Source organism: Staurois parvus, unplaced genomic scaffold (assembly GCF_062004578.1).
Source record: "Staurois parvus isolate SC_StPar_1 unplaced genomic scaffold, SC_StPar_1.0 ptg000299l, whole genome shotgun sequence".
Taxonomy (NCBI): domain Eukaryota; kingdom Metazoa; phylum Chordata; class Amphibia; order Anura; family Ranidae; genus Staurois; species Staurois parvus.
In genome coordinates this window covers 23,869,101-23,891,501 of record NW_028318095.1, presented here as the reverse complement: position 1 = coordinate 23,891,501, position 22,401 = coordinate 23,869,101, and the positions used below count along the sequence as shown (strand labels likewise).

General features: G+C 41.3%; 1 protein-coding gene across 1 annotated transcript in view; it reads left to right on the top strand.

Annotated features, from left to right (window-relative positions):
• The window catches only part of EFCAB5 (EF-hand calcium binding domain 5), a 79,245-nt gene that overhangs the window by 7,697 nt on the left and 49,147 nt on the right, over positions 1–22,401 (top strand). The window contains exons 2-6 of the mRNA XM_089683045.1: positions 8,347–8,887; positions 10,750–10,906; positions 13,742–13,805; positions 15,577–15,641; positions 17,516–17,671. Coding sequence (XP_089539171.1) covers positions 8,379–8,887; positions 10,750–10,906; positions 13,742–13,805; positions 15,577–15,641; positions 17,516–17,671 — 951 coding nt within the window. The 5' untranslated portion in view covers positions 8,347–8,378. The remainder of the gene's footprint in view (positions 1–8,346; positions 8,888–10,749; positions 10,907–13,741; positions 13,806–15,576; positions 15,642–17,515; positions 17,672–22,401) is intronic.

Here is a 22,401-nt window from a genome sequence, read left to right as displayed (position 1 = left end):
TCCTTTAATATGGGTTTGGATTTTTCCAAATTCTAACCGTTATGCTGGTCATTCACAGTTTGAATTTTGGGAAATTCCTGCTAAATGGTTTGAACTGTGGGATCAGCAGACATTTAGGCTGGCCATACATTATACAATTATCTTCCAATTTTCTGCCCAATTTCCTTTAGATTTACCTTCAACTATGTAGTATAAGGACCTGCCTAATTGGATACAATTGAAAGTGTTGTTTAGGTTTGTCCTCCTATTATATGGTTTTTGGTAAATCTAAACCAAAAATCTCCAGATATTTGTATAATGTATGGCCAGCCTTAGATTTACTAAAACTGGAGCACTTACAATCTGGTGCAGCTGTGGATGGTAGCCAATCAGCTTCTAACTTCAGCTTGTTCAGTTAACCAATTCAATACCGGGCAATTTTACACCTTCCTGCCCAGGCCAGTTTTCAGGTTTCAGCGCTCTCACACTTTGAATGACAATTGCGCAGTCATACAACATTGTACCCAAACTAAAATTTTATCATTTTCTTCACACAACTAGAGCTTTCTTTTGGTGGTATTTAATCACTGCCAGGGTTTTTATTTTTTGCTAAATTAACAAAAAAAGACCAAAAATTTTGAAAAAAACACACGTTTTTCTTTGTTTCTGTTATAAAAGTTTGCAAATAAATAATTGTTCTTCATAAGTTTAGGCCGAGATGTATTCTGCTACATGTCTTTGGTGAAAATAACCCAAATTAGGATGTATTATTTAGTTTGTAGGAAAGTTATAGAGTTCACAAACTATGGTATAGATCTGAATATTGATCAATCCTGAAGTACTGACAGCCAATCTAATTTCTTGAGGTCCAAGAATGTCAGAACAGTACAGACATCCCCCAAATGTCAGGACAGTACAGATATCCATCATATGTCAGGACAGTACAGATATCCCCCAAATGTCAGGACAGTACAGATATCCATCATATGTCAGGACAGTACAGATATCCCCCAAATGTCAGGACAGTACAGATATCCATCAAATGTCAGGACGGTACAGATATCCCCCAAATGACCCCTTTTTGTAAAGTAGACAGTCCGACGTACTTCATAAAAGGCATGGCGAGTCTTTTGAAGTTGTATTTTTTTTGTCATAATTGTTCGGAAAATGAAAAATCTAAAAAAATTTGTTTCACTATTTTGTTTTTTACATACTGTCACCAGTGCAGTACAGCGTCATCATATAATTGGCATGGTGGTGATCAGGGACACTGACTGGTGACAGTATGAAAAAAAAAAAAAAAATTTATTATTTTTTATTAAATTATTTTTCTTTTTTTTCATATTTCACTATGACCAAAGTAGTACAATGTTACCATAGTAACATTGTACTACTTTGGGGAAGTGATCAGTATTTTTTTTTTACACAATTTGCTTATAGCAAAGAATTACTTTGCTATAAGCAAGCATTTACCTGAATGACATCGATTCATTCAGGGTTTTTTTTTTTTTTTTTTGTGGTTAGCTGTGATTTGGCCACAGCTAATCTCATGATATGTGCATGTGAATGGCTGTGACCATTCACTGCTAGACACTAGTATACAATGGATGGCATGAATGAAGCCATCCATTGTATACAACTGACATGTGACCTGCTGTGATTGGGTCAGTGCCCTGATGATCAGTGTACATGTCCCCTCCGCAGAAAGCCAATTACCGGCTCTCCTCTCCTCTCGAGCTGTCAGCGTGACAGCTCGAGAGGAGAGAAATGCTGATAACCGGCATTTCCCTGTTTACATGTGATCAGCTGTGATTGGACACAGCTGATTACATGACCGAGCCGACATCTTCAGCTCTTTTAATGATCAGTGATTCGCTGTGTCCGAGGGACATAGCGCACCGCCGATCGCCACGCTGCGCGCTCCCTGAGCCGCGCATGCGCAGTGAGAATGGGAGGACGTCATATGATGTCCTCCCAGAACAAGAGAACCACCTTGCGCCCGTCATATTACTATATGGCAGGCGGGAGGTGGTTAAAGAATGGTGGAACATGTGACTCATTTCTCTCACGTAACAGCACTGGTAATTGGGCCAGCACATGAGTGTGGGGAGACTGTCCTCAGCCAGAAATCTCTATATAAAGTGACTCAGAGCTTACATAAGGCTGATTGTTTTATAGCCTAAGAGCATCCAAAATCATAAACAGAAAAATCAGCACAAGGGTCATAACTTACAGTTAGCACCCCTGCCCCCATAATCTTCTGGTGCAGTGAGGACAGGCTTGTAACAAGGGTAGATGGGTAACACTCTCTCCGGGCAGTTCACACTACAAAAATGCACTCCAGATGCATTCCAGATAGGTTTTTGCTTACAGTTCACACCACACGCTGTTCCGGTGCAGTTTCAATGCAGTTTGTCATGTTTCTGTGCAGAAAAAATGCAGCATTTTCTACTTTTTTTTCTGCACCGGAAACTGACTGCACTAGTGTGAACTAGGGCCATTGGAATACATGGAAAACACTGTGCATCCATTTTTGATGCAAAAAAAAAAGGTTTACTGAAAACTCTCAGCATAACTGTTTCAAAACAAAGTGCACAGCCTTTCCCTAACGTCCCTACTCCCTAACCCCTGGTTCACATATCTGCGTTCCAGCGGTCCGCATTTTGTGTGGGCACGAAAGCCCATCCATTTGAATGGACTCCCGTGCCACGGGACACGCAGGGAAGAAGTCCATGCACTTCTTCTGAAAACGCAGCCCGCATGGGAACCTCGGTTCCCAGTACGAATGCGATTTCCAGTGTGGGCGGCGTGCCATTAGAATTAATGGCACCCGCCCGCGGGTCTGCATTCCTCTGTGTGGGTGGTGTGTTGCACAGATTTTTGTGCGGATCTGCAGGGGCATCACCCGCACATATGTGAACCAAGCCTAACTCCTCAGTGGCATATCTCCAGAACTGGTGTCCTCAGCTCAGACTGTAGGTCCCAGCAATCCCCCTACATGGTGGATGTGACAGGCTTACTCTACCTCTTCTTTCTTCTCTGTAAGCAGCTGGCGATTACATGCTGCCGCTTGTCTGTGTCTTTTTTTTTACCATGCAGCAGACTGTGTCTGTCTGGGCAGAGCCCTTCCCCTTTTATAATCGGCACAGGGAGAGAGGCAGATCTCAGTAAAAAGTGTGGTAAACAGGTTAACTCTTCCCCTCTTGGCTGGGACAGCGGCTATCTCACTAACCAGCATTTCAGCCTGCTTAAAGCAATTCTAAAGGTTCATTTTTTTGTGTAAAATAACAAACATGTCTATACTTACCTACTGTGTGCAGTGGTTTTGCACAGAGCATCCTGGATCTTCCTCTTCTCGGGCCCCCCACAGGCTCTCCTAGCTCCTCCTTTCTGTCGGGTACACCCACAGCAAGCAGCTTGCTCTGAGGGCACCCGCTGTTCCATTCACACACAGAGCTGCGGCTTGGCCCTGCCCCTCTCTCTCCTCATTGGATGACTGGCTGCAATTGACAGCAGTGGGAGCCAATTGCTGTCTCAGCCAATGAGGAGGCAGAGACCTGGGACAGCCAAGGCTGGATCACGATGAGGCTCATGTAAGTATTGAGGGGGTTGGGGGAGCTGCTGCACACAGGTTTTTTACCTTCAGCCTTTACAACCAGTTTTAAACTCTGCCTTTTATTTCCTCCATCAGCTCATCACCCACAGCTATTACCTTTTGAATCACTCAACCCTTCCTTCTAGATTGTAAGCTCTAACGAGCCGGGCCCTCTGTTTCCTCTCTACCAAATTGTATTTTAACTGTTATGTCTACCTTCATTCTGTAAAGCGCTGCGCAAACTGTTGGCGCAATATAAATCCTGAATAATAATAATAATAAAGGCTGTCAAACTTTTTTTTTTTTTCTTTCTTTCTTCTCTTCCTCATCATCTCACCCAACAATTCTTTCTATTACTATCGGTCTTTCTAACCTCTTTCTTGTCTTTACACCTGTTATTTCCCTGTATCATTTCTTCTCTACCAATCAAATAGAGCATTTACCTACACACAGATGTGACTAACTTTGACCATAGCACATACGCTACTTATAACTATGTAAACAATGACCGTCACAGTACCCAACGCTTCCCCTACCCTTATCTCTATCATCACACTGCTTTACCTATAAAAAGTTGATGAGAGTCAGGACGAGACAACATTCACTAACATCACTTTACCCATTTTCCTCTCGGCTTCCACCATTTTACTTTGTATGATGACTGTACTGTGCTACATGTTTTTGTCTTGCACAACTGATTACAATTAGTCCCGTCTGAGAAACGGAAAGCAACTTGTCATGTCTATGTTTTGACTGTGATCTATGGCTGTACATGCTCTAAATGCTTTTGTCTTCTCTTAAAACAATAAAGTATTTTTTGGAAAAAAATAAAGGCTGTCATCAAGAGAACCTGAATATGCCCACCCTTTCCACCTAGCAACCATCGTACAGCTTCTATAAATGAAAGATTTATGAATGGAGGGGGCAGAGCTATCAATCATCCACCCATCCTCTATTCATGGATTGTGTTTCATTCATAAAAGCTGTAGTCTGGCTTCTATAAATGGAGGAGCTGGGTGGAAAGGGCAGGCATAGTCGAGTTCTGTTGATGAGAGCCTGTGGCATCCTGTTACTTCTATTAACCCCCGGCTCACCAGAAGATTACAACAGTGGAGGTGGGGGGCATAATGGAGGAGCATTTTAACTGGCATAAAAGGAATCAGCACGAGAAACACATTCTAATGACTGTAAGTTATGTCCTTTGTGCTGAATTTTCTCTTTCTGATTTTGGCTGCATTTAAGCCTTAATTTCTGTGGTTGAATGGAACAGAAGAAGAGAAAATAAAAGGGCTCATTATGCAAATCTGCTACTTTTCATTGAATGGGAAAAAAAATTGTGTGCTTTACTTTTGAACAGATTACCAAAAATATTTCACACAGTAGTTTAACTAAAAAAAATAAAAGTACCCTCCATATATTATTCCAAGAAGTTGAAAGCTGGCTCTCTTGAATGGTATCTGTGCCTCTGCAAGCAGGTTAGAATAAAAGAGAAGCTGAAGTGTACGGGTGGTCCAAACAAAACGCTATATATAGTAGAGTCTGCCCACACATGTCATTGTCCTGTTTATTTTTCTGCAGAACACCATTAGAAGTAAAAGATATCTGGTGATCCTGCTAGAAATACTGGCAGAACCTAACATCCCATTGTGGGCTGATAACACTGGCACTGCTTCATTGAAATGGTAAGCAGTATGGTCAGCATTGTATGGGAAGTCCATGACTTGAATATTAGACATCATCAGCTTTATAACTTCAGTGCTCATGGAAGTAAAAAAATATGACTGCCGACTGAAACAGTAGCACAGAAAGTCCTGTGAAAATGTTATTAGGCTGGCCATACACTATACAATTTTCTTACAATTTTCTGTCTAATTTCTGCCCAATTTCCTTTAGCTTTACCTTCAACTATGTAGTGCAAGGGCCTGCCTAATTGGATACAAGTGTTGTTTACATTTGACCTCATATTACATGGTTTTTGGTAAATCTAAAGCAAAATTCTCAAGAAAATTGCATAGTGTATGGCCAGCCTAATTTTCTTGAGAATTTTGCTTTAGATTTAACAAAAACCATATAATATGAGGTCAAACCTAAACAACACTTTCAGTTGTATCCAATCTTCAAATTTACATAGTTTCATACAGTAGTTGGTAAGGTTCAATTAAGACAACAGTCCATCCAGTTCAACGTGTGTGGATATGTGTGTATGTATTTATGTCTCTAGCACTTCCCATATCCCTGTATATTGTGTACAATAAGATGCCCATTTAAGAGTTTTTTTTTAATTCGTGACACTTCCGGCTGAAACCACTGATTGTGAAAGGGAGTTCCACATAATTAGCGCTCTAACATTAAAAACCCTTACGCATTTTAAGGTTAAACCCCCTCTCATCCAACTTCATTGAGTAGCTACAAGCTTTCACAGTAAGGTAAAGAGTAGTATATAAAATGCACTAACGAATAGTAACCTATTACATATAACAATTTTAAAAATCAACTTTATCTGTATAGCTGTATAACTGTATTTTTACAGACAATCCCTACTCATCTCATTCTTCTTAAAGTGGAACTTTACCCATAACAACTTGATAAAAAAATAATGTTCTTTAGCCAGGAACATACATTCCACATTACTAATTCTGCTACAAAAATTAGTGTGTGCTGTAAATTTCCTCCAGCATTGTCCCTGTTTCTTCTTTCTGGAGGCTGCCATTTTCCTGAAGCTCAGAGTCCTGAGCAGCATTAAATGTTTAGCCCAGGCATGTCCAAAGTCCGGCCCGCGGGCCATTTACGGCCCGGGGGTCGGTTTAATACGGCCCTCCAACAGCCCTCCCTGCTCTGTGTAATGTGGCCCTCCCACGGCCCTCCCTTCTATGGCAGACAGTTTTCTGCTTGAGAGCAGAGGGCAGTGCGCATGCCTGAATGCGGCGCATTCTCCCTGGTCTGTGTAAATGCGGCTGTCGCACGGCACTCCCTTCTGTGGCAGACAGTCTTCTGCTTGAGAGCAGTGCGCATGCGTGACTGCGCCGCGCTGGGAGCGACAGAGGGCGGTGACGTCAGGGCCGGGCTTCCAGCGTGAAGTGTGTTTCTCTTCCCCTCCCGGCTGCCGAGCAGAGACTTCAGCTCCAGCTACCTTTTTCACCCTTCACATTAGTGCAGGTAAGTTTTTTTTAAATTTATTTTCAATACATTGTGAAAACTCAGCTGTCAGTTGATCTTAATGTTATGAAATGAAAAGTATGTCGTTTGCAATTAACTTGGCATAAAATTATTTATTTGCATTTAATTGTAATGGTTCAAAGAATGTTCGGAAAAATGTTCGGCCCTCCACCATGTTCACTTCATCCAATCTGGCCCTCTTTGAAAAAAGTTTGGACACCCCTGGTTTAGCCTGTGAGCAGATCGGCTTCTACAAATGTGGCACATTGCCAAAAAACAGAGAGCAACTGAGCATTTGCACAGAAGTGTGAGTCAGTGTATTACTGGATTTTAAACAGTATAGGCACCTACTTTTAATGTTTTACATAGCTATACCTGCAAAAGGGGCCAGCCTAAAGTGATGTAGCAGGACTTAATTTTCTGACTAAAGTTCCTCTTTAAAAAGAACATTTTTGCATGATCAAACAGTCACTGTTTATTTAATAGACAAGTGTCTTAAATTTGAATCCAATTATAAGATTTGTGTCTTCCAATACCATTTCCAAGCTGATGACACCCAAATCTATCGCTGTGCCCCTCAGCTCACTTCGTCAGTCCCCACATGCATCACTAATTTACTAGCAAACATATCAGACTGGATGTCACACCACTTCCTCAAACTCAATCTATCCAAAACCGAGCTCATAAAATTTTCTCCCCTACATGTCCCTTCCCCTGACTTCTCTGTCAAGATCTACGGCTCAGCTATTAACCCATCCATGCATGCCAAGATGCTAGGTGTAATCCTGGAACCTGAACCATCCTTTTGGCCCTACATTCAATCAATGTTCAAAGCTTGCCGCCTCAGCCTCTGTAACAACTCTAAAATATGCCCCTTCCTAACCCATGACTCCATAAAACTCCTAGTTCACTCCCTGGTCTTCTCTCACTTTGACTACTGCACCTCCCTCCTCATTGGCCTACCTTTAGATAGACTATCCACCCTTCAGTCCATCCTGAATGCAGCTGCCAGACTCATCCACCTTACCAACTGTTCAGAGGCTGCTACCCTTCTCTGCCAATCCCTCCACTTGCTTCTGCTCACCCAACAAATTAAATTCAAAATACTAACAGCAACTTACAAAGCCATCCATAACTCTGCCTCCAACTACATCACTAACCTAGTCTCAAAACACCAACCTAATCGTTCTCTTTGTTACTCCCAAGATCTCCTGCTCTCTGTCTCCCTTATCACCTCCTCTCATGCTCACCTCCAGGATTTCTCCCGAGCCTCTCCCATCATATGAAACTCCTTACCCCAATCTGTCCAATTGTCTCCTACTCTGTCCACTTTTAGACAATCCCTGAAGACCCTTCTCTTCAGAGAGGCCTAACCTGCCCTAACAACTAAACTTTCATATTATCAGCTCACCAACCACAGTTATTACCTTTTGTATTTATTGACCCTCCCTCTTAAATTGCAAGCTCTAATGAGCAAGGCCCTACTGTATTAAATTGTATTGAAATTGTACTGTTTGCCCTTATGTTGGAAAGTGCTACATAAACTGTTTGTGCTATATACATCCTGTTTGCTAATAAATAATAATAATAGATTCTTTGTTTTCCTAATGATTTAGTTACAGAATTAGGAGTTATTCAGTCATCGGTCATGGAAACTCCTACAACAAATGCTAAGTTCACCTATGACAGCATGGAAAATACACAGTTACCCCATTCCACAGAGACTGATAAAGACTATCAAAGAATATTCTCTAAAAAAATGCATGAAAGAGGATTAAAACTGCAACAAAAAATACTAGAGAACATAAAAAAACAAAAAGACCACCAGAAGAAGATTGAGGAAATCTCTCCTGCTGATGAACTGGCAAAGGAATGGTTCAGCCAAGACAAATTAGCTGTGTGCACACGAGCTTATCTGCTTGAGAGTATTATGCCTTCTGTTGTTCATGGGGTTGAGGCCATGCTCAAGGAGGCCGATAAAAAAAAGGTTCTTGAAGATGACTCAGTAAAATTTGATCCAGTTAATTATCTTGGAGAATACCTTATGAGACATAATTCTGAGTTTTTTCACGGCACTGAAAAATCTGCTTATGTTCGCGGCCTAGAACAAGTAGTTGCTGATCTGAAAAATAACGTTTTTGACTTAGAATTCAACAGGTAAGCTAAAATGTAGTAAACTGCATTGACTGTACAGGGTCCTTGTAGAAGAAGTTGAGCAGGTATTCCTTTGAGGTTCATTTTTGTTGTATTATTGTATGTATTTTCCTTCTTGCCTTGGTGGTACCTGGTGGTTTGCCATGGTGGTTTGTCACAAACACGTGAGGCAGCTAGAATATGTTATGTATAGAAATATTTTTGCTCAGTTTATGCCTGGTCTGATTGGTGTATTCAGGACCGTTGCAATTACTTGCTATAATATTACCACCAACAATAGACTGAGTTCAATACTATTTACACATTGGCCCAGGTTAACAGTGGAAAACAATACCCTTCTCCATGCTAACCATCTGGCCCCCACATGGTTTCCCTTGTTTCTCACTGATGGATCTCTTTCTCCTTTTAATACCGATACAAAAGGAATGGGCATGAGGCACCAAGAGATAACATATATAAAAATCACTTGGTTAACATATTATTCAAATGATAATATTGCCTAATGATGATGCCACATGATACGGTTTATTCAGCTAGCACTTTCCACCTACAGACCACCTCACACCAATGCATTTTACCTATACAAGGGTAATCATATAGGTGAAACGTGTTAGCTGGGGCAGTTTGTAGATGGGGCCACTGTTTATCACAGCGGCAAAGAGCTAATCAGAATATATCATATCCAGTGCTTTTCATGGTTATAAAGTGTCTCTCAGGAATCCATATAGCATCTTATAGCAGGTATCTATGCTTCAGCAGAAAGGAACTATTGCACTGAGAATCAGATATCTCAAAATTAAAAAGTTTGACTATAACCTCACTTTCATTCCCAGTAACACTGGTGATCAGGAAAATTGAAAGAGTGGACACAGACAGAAATAAAGAACAGACAGTGGTTGTCTGTTAAAAAAAAAACAACAGATAGCAGTCAGTTTCCGGTGCAGAAAAATTGTAGAACATGCTGCATTTTTTTCTGCACAGAACCATACTGGAATACAGCAAAATACATCAAAAACACACTGGAATAGAGTGTGGTGTGGACTGTAAGCAAAAACACATCCGGTACGCATACGGAGTGCGTTTTTGTGGTATGAACTGCCCTAAGGGTAGATTTGGACATGCATGTAAATCTCCCTTGCCTCTGAAGCCTGATCTGCTTTCGGATCACGCTCAAGAGGTGACTGCCAGGCAGTGGGGAAGCGATGCAACACCTCCTCACCACCTGTTTTAACCTCATTTTTGACAACAATCTCACTGCAACCACAGGCATTGCACACGGTTGAGGTGTGTTTGTGGTGCTTTCCCATTGACTTGAATGTGTTCCCGCAATGCATTGTAATCAATGAACCACAGTGCAGTGCCTTTCTATGTTAATAGCTTTCCAAATGCGACTTGCAAATGCACCTCAATGCTTTTTTTATTTCAGCATACCACAACACATAAATGGGAATCATCCTTGTGTTGTGGTGCTGTGCCCTGAAAGTGCAATTAAACCTCTGCCATTTTTCTTTTTATTTGGTCCCAGGAGTTGTTAGCCAGAATGTGCTAATATGCACAGAATATTAGTACATTATTTAAGACTTACCTGGTAAGCAAGCAAGAAAGTACGAAAGTCATTAGGCCAACATAACAGCCAGACAGCCATCATTTTCAGGAGGTTGGTAATGCCAGTCTCCATAATTCTATCACAACAGGTTTTCTTTAATACTCAGTAAAAGTAATGTATACATGTATAAGGTATCCACAGTTAATAAATGCCAGTAAAAATGCATAATCATGCCGATGTCAAATGAGATACTTGATTATGTGGTAGATATTATTTTATTCACAATATCAGTTATGCATGACACACTTCTTGATGGCAGGTTAGGACAGCTGAAAGAAGAGCTGAAGGAAAACCAAGAGAACAGGGAACAGGTGGAAAATATCCAGAGCCAGGTCATGCAGAAGAGAAAGGAAGCTTTGTCTTTGCAGTTCCAAGAATGGACACTGGATGTCACCGGGAGGATCCCTCTTGCACTGGTAAATTCAAGAACTGTCATCAGTTCTAATTTTCTAAGGGGGTCTATCTATCTACAGAGGGTTCGGCTGGGTACACTCTATAAGAAAATCGAGCAAACGATCTTCTGGTTTTCCCCAAACCTGAGGCTAGGACTAATTGTTCAAAAATTCTCAAATGACAAAGGCTTTTTTTTTGTTTGACATAGAAATGCTGTAGCGTGGATTACTGTTGTTTATTGTTTCTGATCATGCGCAGTCTTTCGTTTCCAATTTTTCAGTACAAAAACAGTACACATTAAACAAAACTCTTTAGTTGTGTTCACATACAAGAAACAATTTGGAGTTTGTACCTTTGGAAATGTTTGTTTGGAAAGTCTGAATCGGATCTGGTAAGCTGTGTACACACTATACGAAAATTGAACAATTGTTCCTCGTATGGAAATTGTCTTCCAATTTTCTCATAGTGTGTACCCCACTTTAGATATAAAATTTACCATAATGTCACAGAAATGAGCAAACATTTAGTTCTCTTTTTGTTTTCATGTTTAATACTGTTTTACTTAACATTCGCCATAATTGTCAAGCAGCAAGTGTTGAGATCTCCAAAAAAATGTCCATTCACATTTGGATCTCTAGACTAAAAATAATATATAATTTCCTGTAGAAACCTGTGTTTTTTTGTTGTCCATGCTCATGCCTAAAACATATCTGCTACTCATTTACCAAATATTTGCTGTACATGGACAACTTGTTCTTTGTAAGGTAAATGTGCCCAGGGTACCTTAAACAGATCCTAGTGTTTCTGCATGGAAAGATTTTAAAATTAGAAGGAAATAATGCAGGCAGACATGCTGCATGTGCAAGATATCAGATTTTATCTCAGTGCTCTTTCACACTCACGATAGTGTGCAGTCTTCTCTGAAGAGCAGTCCAGAGCATTTGACAGGTGCTGAGGAGGTGTAGTGTCCTCGCCACCTGATTTAACTCTATAATGATGCACTACTGTGCCATAATCCTGTGCATTGCACAATTGAACTCAATGGGTGAGATTGATAAGCTGTGCTGCTCGTCAAACTTTGCACCCCGAGTTGAAGATGCTGTGGCCGCAAACGTCATGGCTGTGGCATGTGAACAATCCCATCCAGCTGTTATTTTACAGTTTGGGTGGTAGGCGGTAGAGCCACGGCTCAGCCACCTGTTTCCATGTTTACCCCCGTCACAAACAAAGTGCATCCAGCAGTGATCACCATAGGTAATCATTGGCTGTGTGAAAAGCCACGAATACCTGCATCTGTAGACAACATGTCATTAAAGTATATGTGCTTGTCAGCCATAGCTGGATGCTCACACCTGTCACACACAACAGTAAATTCCCTGCAGCTGCCATTCACACCATGGCAAAACACCCCTTGCAAATGTAACTGAACAAGTTGAAGAAATAAGATGACTGGTTGCCATGCACAGCTGCGTCAGATTCTGTTCCAGTTTTGAAAAATTTCCCCCATAGCAGTTCAGCACCCTCCTAGTTTAGCTAGGGGGAGCTAGACCCTAATGACTTGTAAGGAGCTGATTAGTAGCTCAGGTGAGAGAGCCTGATGGGTCAAATTCTGGTCAGGACTGATAGACTCTGCAGGCCAGCCTCTCTGGAATTTCTCCCTGCTCTGAGGCTTTCAGAGGAGGGCCTTGGAGGCAGTGGGTGGATCTGAGGAGTGGTTGGCTGCACTTTTTAGGGACTTTGGCCAATTCCCAACAGAAGGCTTGGCAAGGGGCTGGACTCCCTTAAAAGTGTTGGAGCCTGCTCAGTAGCAGGAAGGTGGTGGTAGGAAAGAAGTGAGAAGCAGAAAGTTGTGAAGCTGGAGGAGGAATGCTGCCAGGAGGCCTAGTGAGATGGGGCCTGCTTGCGAGCCTGGAGCTGCAAAAGACGAAAATTTATAACTCACTGGCCCCCTGAGAGAGGACCAACTATATAGCAGGGAAGGAGCAGCCCAGCTGATAGGCCTGGTAGCAGCAGTCATTCTGCAAGCGGTCCAGGAGAGGATCTGAGTGAGTACACCTGCACCCCCTGGGCAGATAGCGGAAGGAGCACTCTGGTGGGAAACCAGATTAGCCATTTACTAGTGATTGTTACCCACTTAAAGGAACAGGAGCCAGATCCCATGCTCTGGAAGAAAAATCTCCAGATTGCTGGGTGAAGAGGAGTTCATCTAGGGTCTGAGGTGGTTCAACTAGGAGCTGCTGGCTAGCACTCCAACAGAGACTGTGCCAGAGAAAAGAAGCCATGAATAGTTCAGGAAGTTGTCCTCAGATTTTGGTTCCCATGGGCATCCTATATACCCTTTATCCCATCTAAGTTTAATCCCCTCTATAAAATAACAAAACCAACACTCAAGGCCTGATTTCTGTCTACAGATGAAAGCTTGTGCGCTGACTGGCTATACAGGACTATAGGGGGAACCAAAATCATCAGCAATCCTTAAGGGGGTATTGCTATAGCAGCATGCTCCTAGTTGCATATTGGGCCTGATTTACTTAATGCACATACATTGGTACATTAATCATAATCAGAAGACATTATAAGCCCACTTTTTACTAGGCAGCCACAATGCGTATAGCCACAATACATGAATTTACAAATAAATGTGGTTTTCTATGGAGTATATGCTATAGTGTCAAAGCTGGAGCAGTGTCCACATCAGTGTATGATTTTCTATACAGGTTCAGGAATTGAGTTCGCTATTCACACCTACATCAGTGCCCTTTTGCAACCCAAAGTCCAAGCATACCATTGTGATTTATTTCTGCTTTTGTCCATTTATTTTAGTAAATCAATCCCTCTGTTATTTTATGTCATTGTAGGTACAAAGTGCTTTAAAATCGTTCTTTGAGTTTGTCTCTGAAAATACAGCAGGGCCCAAACTAGGTAAGAGCCATTAATGTTAAAGCGGAGTTCCAGCTGAAAAAAAAATAAGTCAGCAGCTTCAAAAACTGTAGCTGCTGACTTTTAAAATACAGACACATACCTGTCCCTCAGTCCAGCTGTGTCCTCACCACGGCTCGTTTCACCAGCCGTCTTCTCTCTCTGGCGCTGGCATCTTCAGTGTGGGCACATGGCTGTGACAGCTTGCGGCCTAGGCGATCACAGCGGAACTGGGAGCAGGTAACCACTCCCCAAAGGTGCCAATCCTTTATGGGGAGCGGGGGACAAAAGCTTAAAGCGGAACTTCCCCTTTTGGGTGGAGCTCCGCTTTAATATGCCATACTGTATGACTGCATGAACATATTAATGAGTAAAGATGACAAGCTATTTCCTAAATTGTATTCCATCTTTTATAAAGCATATCTAAAGGCAAAGCTTTTTATATTCATTCTGGGTAGAGCAGGGGAGGGGTAACACGTCTGTTAGAACTTTTTTGCCATCTCTGTCTCATTAGGGAGATTTTCCTTCACGGTCTGTCCTCTATACTCAATGGGAAGTTAGGAGATATCTTTCCAATGTGAAAAATATCTCTTTTTAGACACTTATCATAGGAACAAGTGTTCCAATGGAAGATCTTCCCTCTGTTCTGTTTGCCCTTAATGGCGAATTAAATCTCTGCCAAATTTTCTTCTTATTGAGGCCCAAGCAACAATGTGATAGTATACACAGAATATTAGTACTTTATGGAAGATTTGAATGCAAAAGAAAAACAAAAAGAGGGCGCACCGGCCTAGTACATTATCGTTTAAAATATTTATTGAAAGAAAAAAAAAGTAGGTATCATACTCACAATGGACATATAAAATACAGGCACATCACAATGTACAAAGGTGGTCAACCCATATACTGTAGCATCTGAGTCCACAATGATGGAATCCTGGATGACCAACTGGCTGACGTGTTTGGAAGGACTCAGCCTCTTCCTCAGAGAGTCCTCAAAACGCATCAGCCAGTTGGTCATCCAGGGTTCCATCGTTGTGGACTCAAATGATATATGGATTGAACACCTTTGCTCATTGTAATGTGCCTGTGTTTTATATGTCCATTGTGAGTAGGCTACCTACTTTTTTATTCTTTCAATAAATATTTGAAATGATAATGCACTAGGCCGGTGCTCCCCCCTTTTTGTTTTTCTTTTGCATTCAGTGACTTTGGATTACCCCGGTCTGTTGAGGGCAGCAAGCAGTGCATATTCCAGAACATTTACATTGTCATCCTAGCCTCTGCTGAGTCCATTTCCAGCACAGAAGTAAAGTATTTGCTGTGTTTGTTATGGAAGATATACCTGGAAGGCAACCATCCCCCCATCCTGCACTGTCAGCACTCCCATCAGACACAGGTGCTGCCTTTTTCTCCCCATCTTTCTTATGGGTTCAAAGACCTTCAGCCATTTAGTTGGCCAGTTGCCTTGATGTCACAAAGAGAAGTGCCATAAATGTACACTGTGCTGTGCATATGCAGCTCAGTGTGCATAAATGCTGAAAGGCAGGAAGAGGGATTTCTGACAGAAGATACCAAACAACGATGCTTGTCTGGTTTTAGCAACGTTGGCCCTGATTCAAAATAGATATACCTGTCTTGTTGCAATGCATGTAAATGTGCATTTGGTAATGCAGTGTGCAGATGTAAAGGGAGCCCTGAAGTTTCAAGAAAGATGCTTAGTAAAAATTACATAGTTAGCAATATTTCTAATAAAACCTATCTTGTTTATCAGAGATCAAAGAGCTGGAGACAGTGGACACACTGGAACAGAAGCTTAACAAAGAAGAATATATAGAGGTTAAAGCTCATTCTTTTCTAACACCTAAATATTGAACGTATTTCAATAAACACTGCAATGTCTGCCAAATCTCTCTTCTTAGCATGTACATTTTTTTTATGTAAACCATAGTGTTTTGTTCCCATACATAAACTGGTGACCTACCAAATTCAAACCTGTTCCATTTTCTGAAGTACCAATGTTACAAATGGAAAAAAGAAACTGAGCACCAAAGTGAGATTGTTGTCCAAAGCAACCTATGAAATTAGCGATCATTGTTTTCCATAGAACAAATGGTGATACCTAATCAGTTACTATTGGTAATAACTCTTAGTAACTCTCTGATACTTTTGGTTTAATTTTCTTTTGTCTAGTTTAACATCCAACTCTCTTTTTACTACATTATATTTTTTATAGTTTCTGATTATGTGTCTCTGGCTTACTTAAAGCCTACGTTTAGTCAGAAAAATCAGCACAAGGGACATTACGTACTATCAGTTTGATGCATCCCTTGTGCTGCTTGCTCCTTCTTTATTTGAAATATTCCTCCTCTGATCCCTCCATCCTTAAATGGAGAAAGTGTGTGAAAAATGGCAGGCATATGCATTCTTGATGCTTGTAAAATATATGACAGGCTGTATTAACCCCTGCAGCACCAAAAGGTTGTGATGGAAGGGAGAGGGGGGATTAACAGAGCCAAGAGACCTGCAATATTCACTCACCAAGAATGCTGACTTTGCTTGCCCTTTCTGCCCACCTACTCCATTCATAGGAAACGTACTATAGCTTCTATAAATCAAACGATTTATAAATGGAGGACAGGCAGATGAATGAAAGGTCAACCTTTTCCATTCGCAGATCATTTTTTATTCATAGAAGCTGTACTATAGCTACCATGAATGGAGAAGAGAAGCAGAAAGGGTGGGCATAGTCAGCATTTTTGATGAGTGCATATGTCAGGTCTATCGACGCTATTAACCCCTGCCGCACTGGAAGGTGAGGTGGAGAAGGTAGGAGGGCTGGAGATGGAATATTTCAGCTAAAGTAGGAGCTAGCTGTACAAGGGATACTTCACATTGATAGTAAATATTGTAATGCAGATTTTGTTTTTCTATTTTTTGACTATATTTAGGCTTTATTGCTTATTTACTACAAAAATACAAGAATTTTTCAGTAACCTATAGAAAGATTTTGATTTATTGTGATCAAAATGTTTTAGGTTACTACAGTTTGTACTACTGCACTTTAGGCTCCATGCACACTAGCATTTTTTTAAACTCCTAGAAGCTGTTATTAGCATTTTTTCTGCTCCTAGAAGCTAAATAGTGTTATCCTATGTGTACATGCACACTACTTTAAGCCATTAGCATTTTTTGAGCCTCAGAGTCTAGGAACAGAAAAAAAAATGGTTTTGGAGCCTTGTGTCAGTAGAAATGAAAGACAAAGGGCTTAACCTTAAACATGTCTGCCTCAGCTGCTAAGTCCCTGTTCACACAAGTGTGATTTGTTATGCTTTGGCTGTCCTGTGACAATGTACAAGTGTAATCCCATTATTTTTTATGGAGTCTGTGCACACTTATGCATTGTGCTTTTTGTGTGACTTGGAAAAAAGATGCTTTTTTTGGTCCAACTTTTTTACTGTGTTTTTAGCCCCATACTCCTCAATAGGAGTGCATGAAAATGCATAAATTATGAAAATCTATGAAAAATGCATACAAAAAAATGCACGAAAATTTAGACGCACAAGTGTTTTAATTTTTAGAGTTGCAGTAAGCACGGTTTGTCAGCTAAAATGACCAAACCTAGTATATAGGTTGTTTTATTAGACTGCTTTGTAAAACATACTCATCATTGATAGAATACACTGATAATTATTTTATATGTTCCCTTTCAGTATGTATATCAGCTCATCAGTCACATCAACACAGACCTCTTTCAGGAATTTCTACATCACATGGCACAATGTGCAGACATGTTCCGTGAGACAATCCGCCACGATATTTGGAGACAGAGGTTTACTGAACTTTTTCTTGCGTGTGATGCCGCAAAGGTTGGTCCACTCGACAATGTTTTCTTTTTTACTATTTTAAACAATGGGTGACATTAATTACTCTATATCACAGACCCTAATGCCTTGGGGTGGCAATTTTATTATAAAAATTTGGTAGATGTTAACACAGGCTTGGTTTGCTTTTATCTGTTGTAGTATGTACGTTTCTGATTTTGTTCCTGCTTTTCTCCCTTAATGCTGAGCCCAAGGCAGCTATAAAAGATACAAATTAATGCAGCTCTGTGTTAATTACTACAACACACATTTGTGTTACTTTTTAATACAAGCACTGTAAGTGCCTGAATTTTAGTCAGTATTAGTTTTTTTTACAATACCCTATATAGCAGAGCTCAGACTGGGAGAGGAAAACGTAGCCAAAGGAGCCTATGCATTCATGTGCTAAAAAGGAACATGCTGTTGGAAGGAGACAGCACAGTGAAGGACAGATGAGCTAATCAGTCTACTGCTTCTTGTTAGTGAGAGAAGCAAGCTTTATAATCCCATAGAGTAGAAAGAGAAAGGTCTGCATAGGGTCTCAGCCATCACTACCATGTATGCAATTATACAGAAAAGAGCATATCTGCCATAACATGCCTATCATGTACGACTGTCCTTTTAGCTCCATTGTAGGGATGTAGTTTTTTTTTTTTTGTTAAAGTAGCAAACAGAGGACTGCAATCAGTCTATCGGTACCTCAACAGGAATGATCTCAAAGCATAGAATGTTTTTTCTCTGAGACTTGTTGTTTGAGCTTGCACCAGAAGGATGTGCTAGAAAGGTATTATTCTATGTTATGGATGTTTGATGGTTTAATCAGCAGGATTGGGGGGCCTGGTGATGCATGGAGGGTTAAATGTGTGGTTTGGGACACTTCCTGCTCTTTTTCTTTCCTCAAGGGTTTTTGCCCTGGAAGGATGTCATCATATGGAGAATTGTCTCCCTTCCAAGCCCTCAGACCTAGGGATGGAAGGATGCAGGGATCTCCCCTTGTATAGAATGTACAGAGATGTTGTGAGTACCTGGAGGAGTGTGACGTATACACAGGAACCTTTTTATGTTGCACTTGCAATTTAAAAACCAAGACACCACTTGAACCTCAATTACCAAGGAGCCAGAGCTCTGCAAGAGTGCAGTCAACATAGTCTATGTTCAAAATATACAGAGAAAGCCTTTAAAAGAGATTATACCCATCTCCAGGGAAAGAAAACCCCCTTCCTTGCAGTTGGGCTGCCTCTGCAATGGTTAAATGCCTGTTTAGTTCTAGGGGTCTGCTCTCCCCTACTCCTTTATGCTCTGATAGTGGACTGTCCCTCGGAATTCTCGTGTCCAATGCAGGGCTCTGCATTGGACTTGAGGATGTCAGAGAACCTGCAACTGATAGAGCATAGAGAAGAAAGTCTGAGAGGACCGGTCCTATAGCCTCAAAGGAGCATGTAGGAGCAGAGGATTGGGTAAGAAAAACTGCTTTTTGCAGCCCCCTAGATCCAGCATGCCCTCTGCCAAGGAGCAGTTTTGCTTTCCCTGGAGATCATCTTTAACCACTTTCAGTCTGGACACTTTTACCCCCTTCCTTTCCAGGGCAATTTTTCAGCTTTCAGCGCTATCACACTTTGAATGACAATTGCGCGGTCATGCAACACTGTACCCATATTAATTTTTTACCATTTTTTTGAGACAGATAAAACTTTATTTTGGTGGTATTTATTCACCGCTGGGATTTTTATTTTTTTTTGCTATGTAAATGAAAATGTCCAAAAATTTTGAAAAAAAGTGTTTTTCTTATAAAATTTTGCAAATAAATAATATTTCATCATAAATCTTGGCCAAAATGTATTCTGTTATCTTTTAGTAAAAATAAATAGGCCAAATTAGTTTATAACCAAAAATTATAATTTTTAAATATTTTGTTTTACATTTTTTTTTTTTTTTAATATTATTATTTATTTTTATTTTTTTACATACTGTCACCATAGCAGTACAGTGTCACCATGGTGACACTGTACTACTTTTGGGGGGTGATGAAGATTTTTTTTTTTTTTTTAACACTGATTGCTTTTACACCCATATAGGATGTAAAAGCAATAATTTCTCTTTCTCTCTGTCTGCATCCTTGCAGCCATAAAAACTCTGAATGAGCTGTGATTGGTCACAGCTTGTCACATGGTACAAGGCTGTTGTGAATAGCCTTGTACCATGTGACCTCTGTGATCATTCACAGATTTCACATGTAGTAAGCAATGATGTCACAAGTGACATCTTGCTTACTACTTTGCATGTGATCACTGATTGGCCAATCAGTGATCACATGATCAGGACCTCGTACAGAGGTCCTGTTCGACGATCGGTGTTTCACTGTGTACGGAGGACACAGCGGGCACCGGATCGCAATGCTGCTCGCTCCCGGAGAGCGCACACAAGCAGGGTGCGGGGAGGCCATTGATAAACGGCCACCCAACCCTGCAGTGCCACTGTTTATATACAACAGCCGGTCGGGAAGTGGTTAAGGCCTAGTTTAAAGTATGTGATCATCTACTTCTGAGGATATTCTGATTTACATCTCGCCCTCCTTCCAATATTGTCCTATACAATAAACCAGATTCTATTGTAAACTTCCTAAGGTGACTGGCCCCCTTTCTTTTTACACTCTAAGAAAGGAACCATGCCTGAGATTAACCTTTCACGCCTAAGGGTAAAACAAATCTAAATGCCTAAGCACAATTTTGAAACGTTGACATCAGGGGCGGACTGACAACTCATGGGGCTCCCCAGGCAATAGGGGATCATGGGGCCTCTGTGTCCTTGCCCACACCCAAAAAAGCCTATGAATAAGCCAATGAAAGGTACCAGGGGCATCTCATGGGGCCCCCTACTGACTCCGGGCCCTCAGGCAGTGCCCGAGTGCTCGAATGGTCAGTCCGTCCCTGGCTGACCTGTTAGTAAAACCATACATATCATCACAAATACTTTGTACAATCCAGGTGGATTATACCTTGTTTTCTTCAGGACAAATTGGGCTTTCATTTGGTGGTAAATGGTGATGGATATCTCCTGATTTTTTTTATTATCAAAGGAAAACTGGCCCAAAATAATAAAAAAAAATATTTTTTTTTTCATTTAGCTGTGTGTTTCTTGTTACTACCATAACCTACCACCAAAGAACAACCCAAAATAAATTCTCCATCTCTTGACGATCGCAGCGATACCATATATGTGTATGTTATTTGTTGTTTGTACCCGTAGTTCAGCTCAGAAACAAGACAGTTCCCACAGTGCAGTGCTGTATGACTCAGTCTGTTGCACTCTTCCTGCTTAGCAGCTTCTTCTTTTTGCTGAAATAGCTGTTAACTGGTTCAGCACCATAGGGCAGCAGCTACAGGGAGCAACTGCAGCCAGTGTTTCTCTCACTATCCATTCTTAGCCAAGCACCTGGCTACAGAAGATTTCCCCTCACTCCCTTTTCTGGTGGCAACTGCAAAGGTTTCAGTTTTCTATGATTTTCTGTCTACATAATAATTGTCTCTAGGACAGATAAAGAAGGTGAATCTCCCCAGCAGGAGTACAGACAGCAAAAAAAAAATCTTTAGGGTTCTAACCTTCCCCACTACATCTAAAATTACAAAAATGTTTTGGGGATGCTTGCCTTCCCTATTCAGTATATAGCATTCATGTGAAATTAAAGTACACAATCAAAGCCAGGCTGACTGAAAGTATGTTCCCACCTGAAACAATGGTGCTCAGGCCCTAAAGTACCCAGAATGGGAAGCACACATTTTGTGACTACATATGCCTCTTTCACACAATATATACTGTATGTAGTGCTACCCTTGTGAGGGCCGCTGAGTTTCTATATCCCCCTAAGCTCTGCACAGCCAGGCAACATGCATTTTCCACACTTGCATTCACAGTCAGTGAACAGTTTGTGAACCTGTTTTTTGTTATTTTATTAGGGGAAATAACTTGGAGAGGATATTAAGGATTATGGAATGCCCAATTTCACTGAAACAATGCACGGGGACAACTTCCTGCATATTTACAGAAACAGATCCTGGACTGTTCTTTTCCTTGAAAGCCATCAGTCTTTACAGATCAATAGCAACTACCCCTTATGGGCTAACCCCTTGAAAGTTAGTTCAGCTTGTTGCAAACTACATGCAGAGGTGTCTCCTCTTCCCTGTAGAATGTTTCCCAGCTCCACAGCCTGCAGACACTACCAGAATAAGGGATTAGGCACAGTGCTGTCCTTTGAAAGCTTGCTACATGTGTCAGTCTCTCCCCATGTAAATCCCTGGGTATGTTGATGTACTTCCACTGTTCCTCTTGGTCCCACTGCTCCCAGGCCTTGATCCTGTTCATGCCATACTACTGAATAGACGATCCTGAGTCAGCCTGAGCCCAGCCTTGAAGCTGGCCCCCTCTAGACCTAGGGGACCCCTCCCAGGCCACCGACAGTCTCCTCAGCACTCCATCTTCCACCTGACTCCCCTGCCAGCCTAACTCTCCCGTATTTATGGGCTGGTTCACCACTCTACCAGGGCCTCCCAATCTGGGATTGGTTAGACTCCCATAAACATGCAGATTAGATCTTCGCCTCTTCCATCCACTGGCTTCTGGAAGGTTCAAATGGTCCTCCAGAATCAGGTGGAGGAGATAGAGTCCCAACTTGTTAAGCCATCCAGCTTGACCTGCAGTAACCCAATCTTAATCACAGACTAACACAGTTACCATGAGTC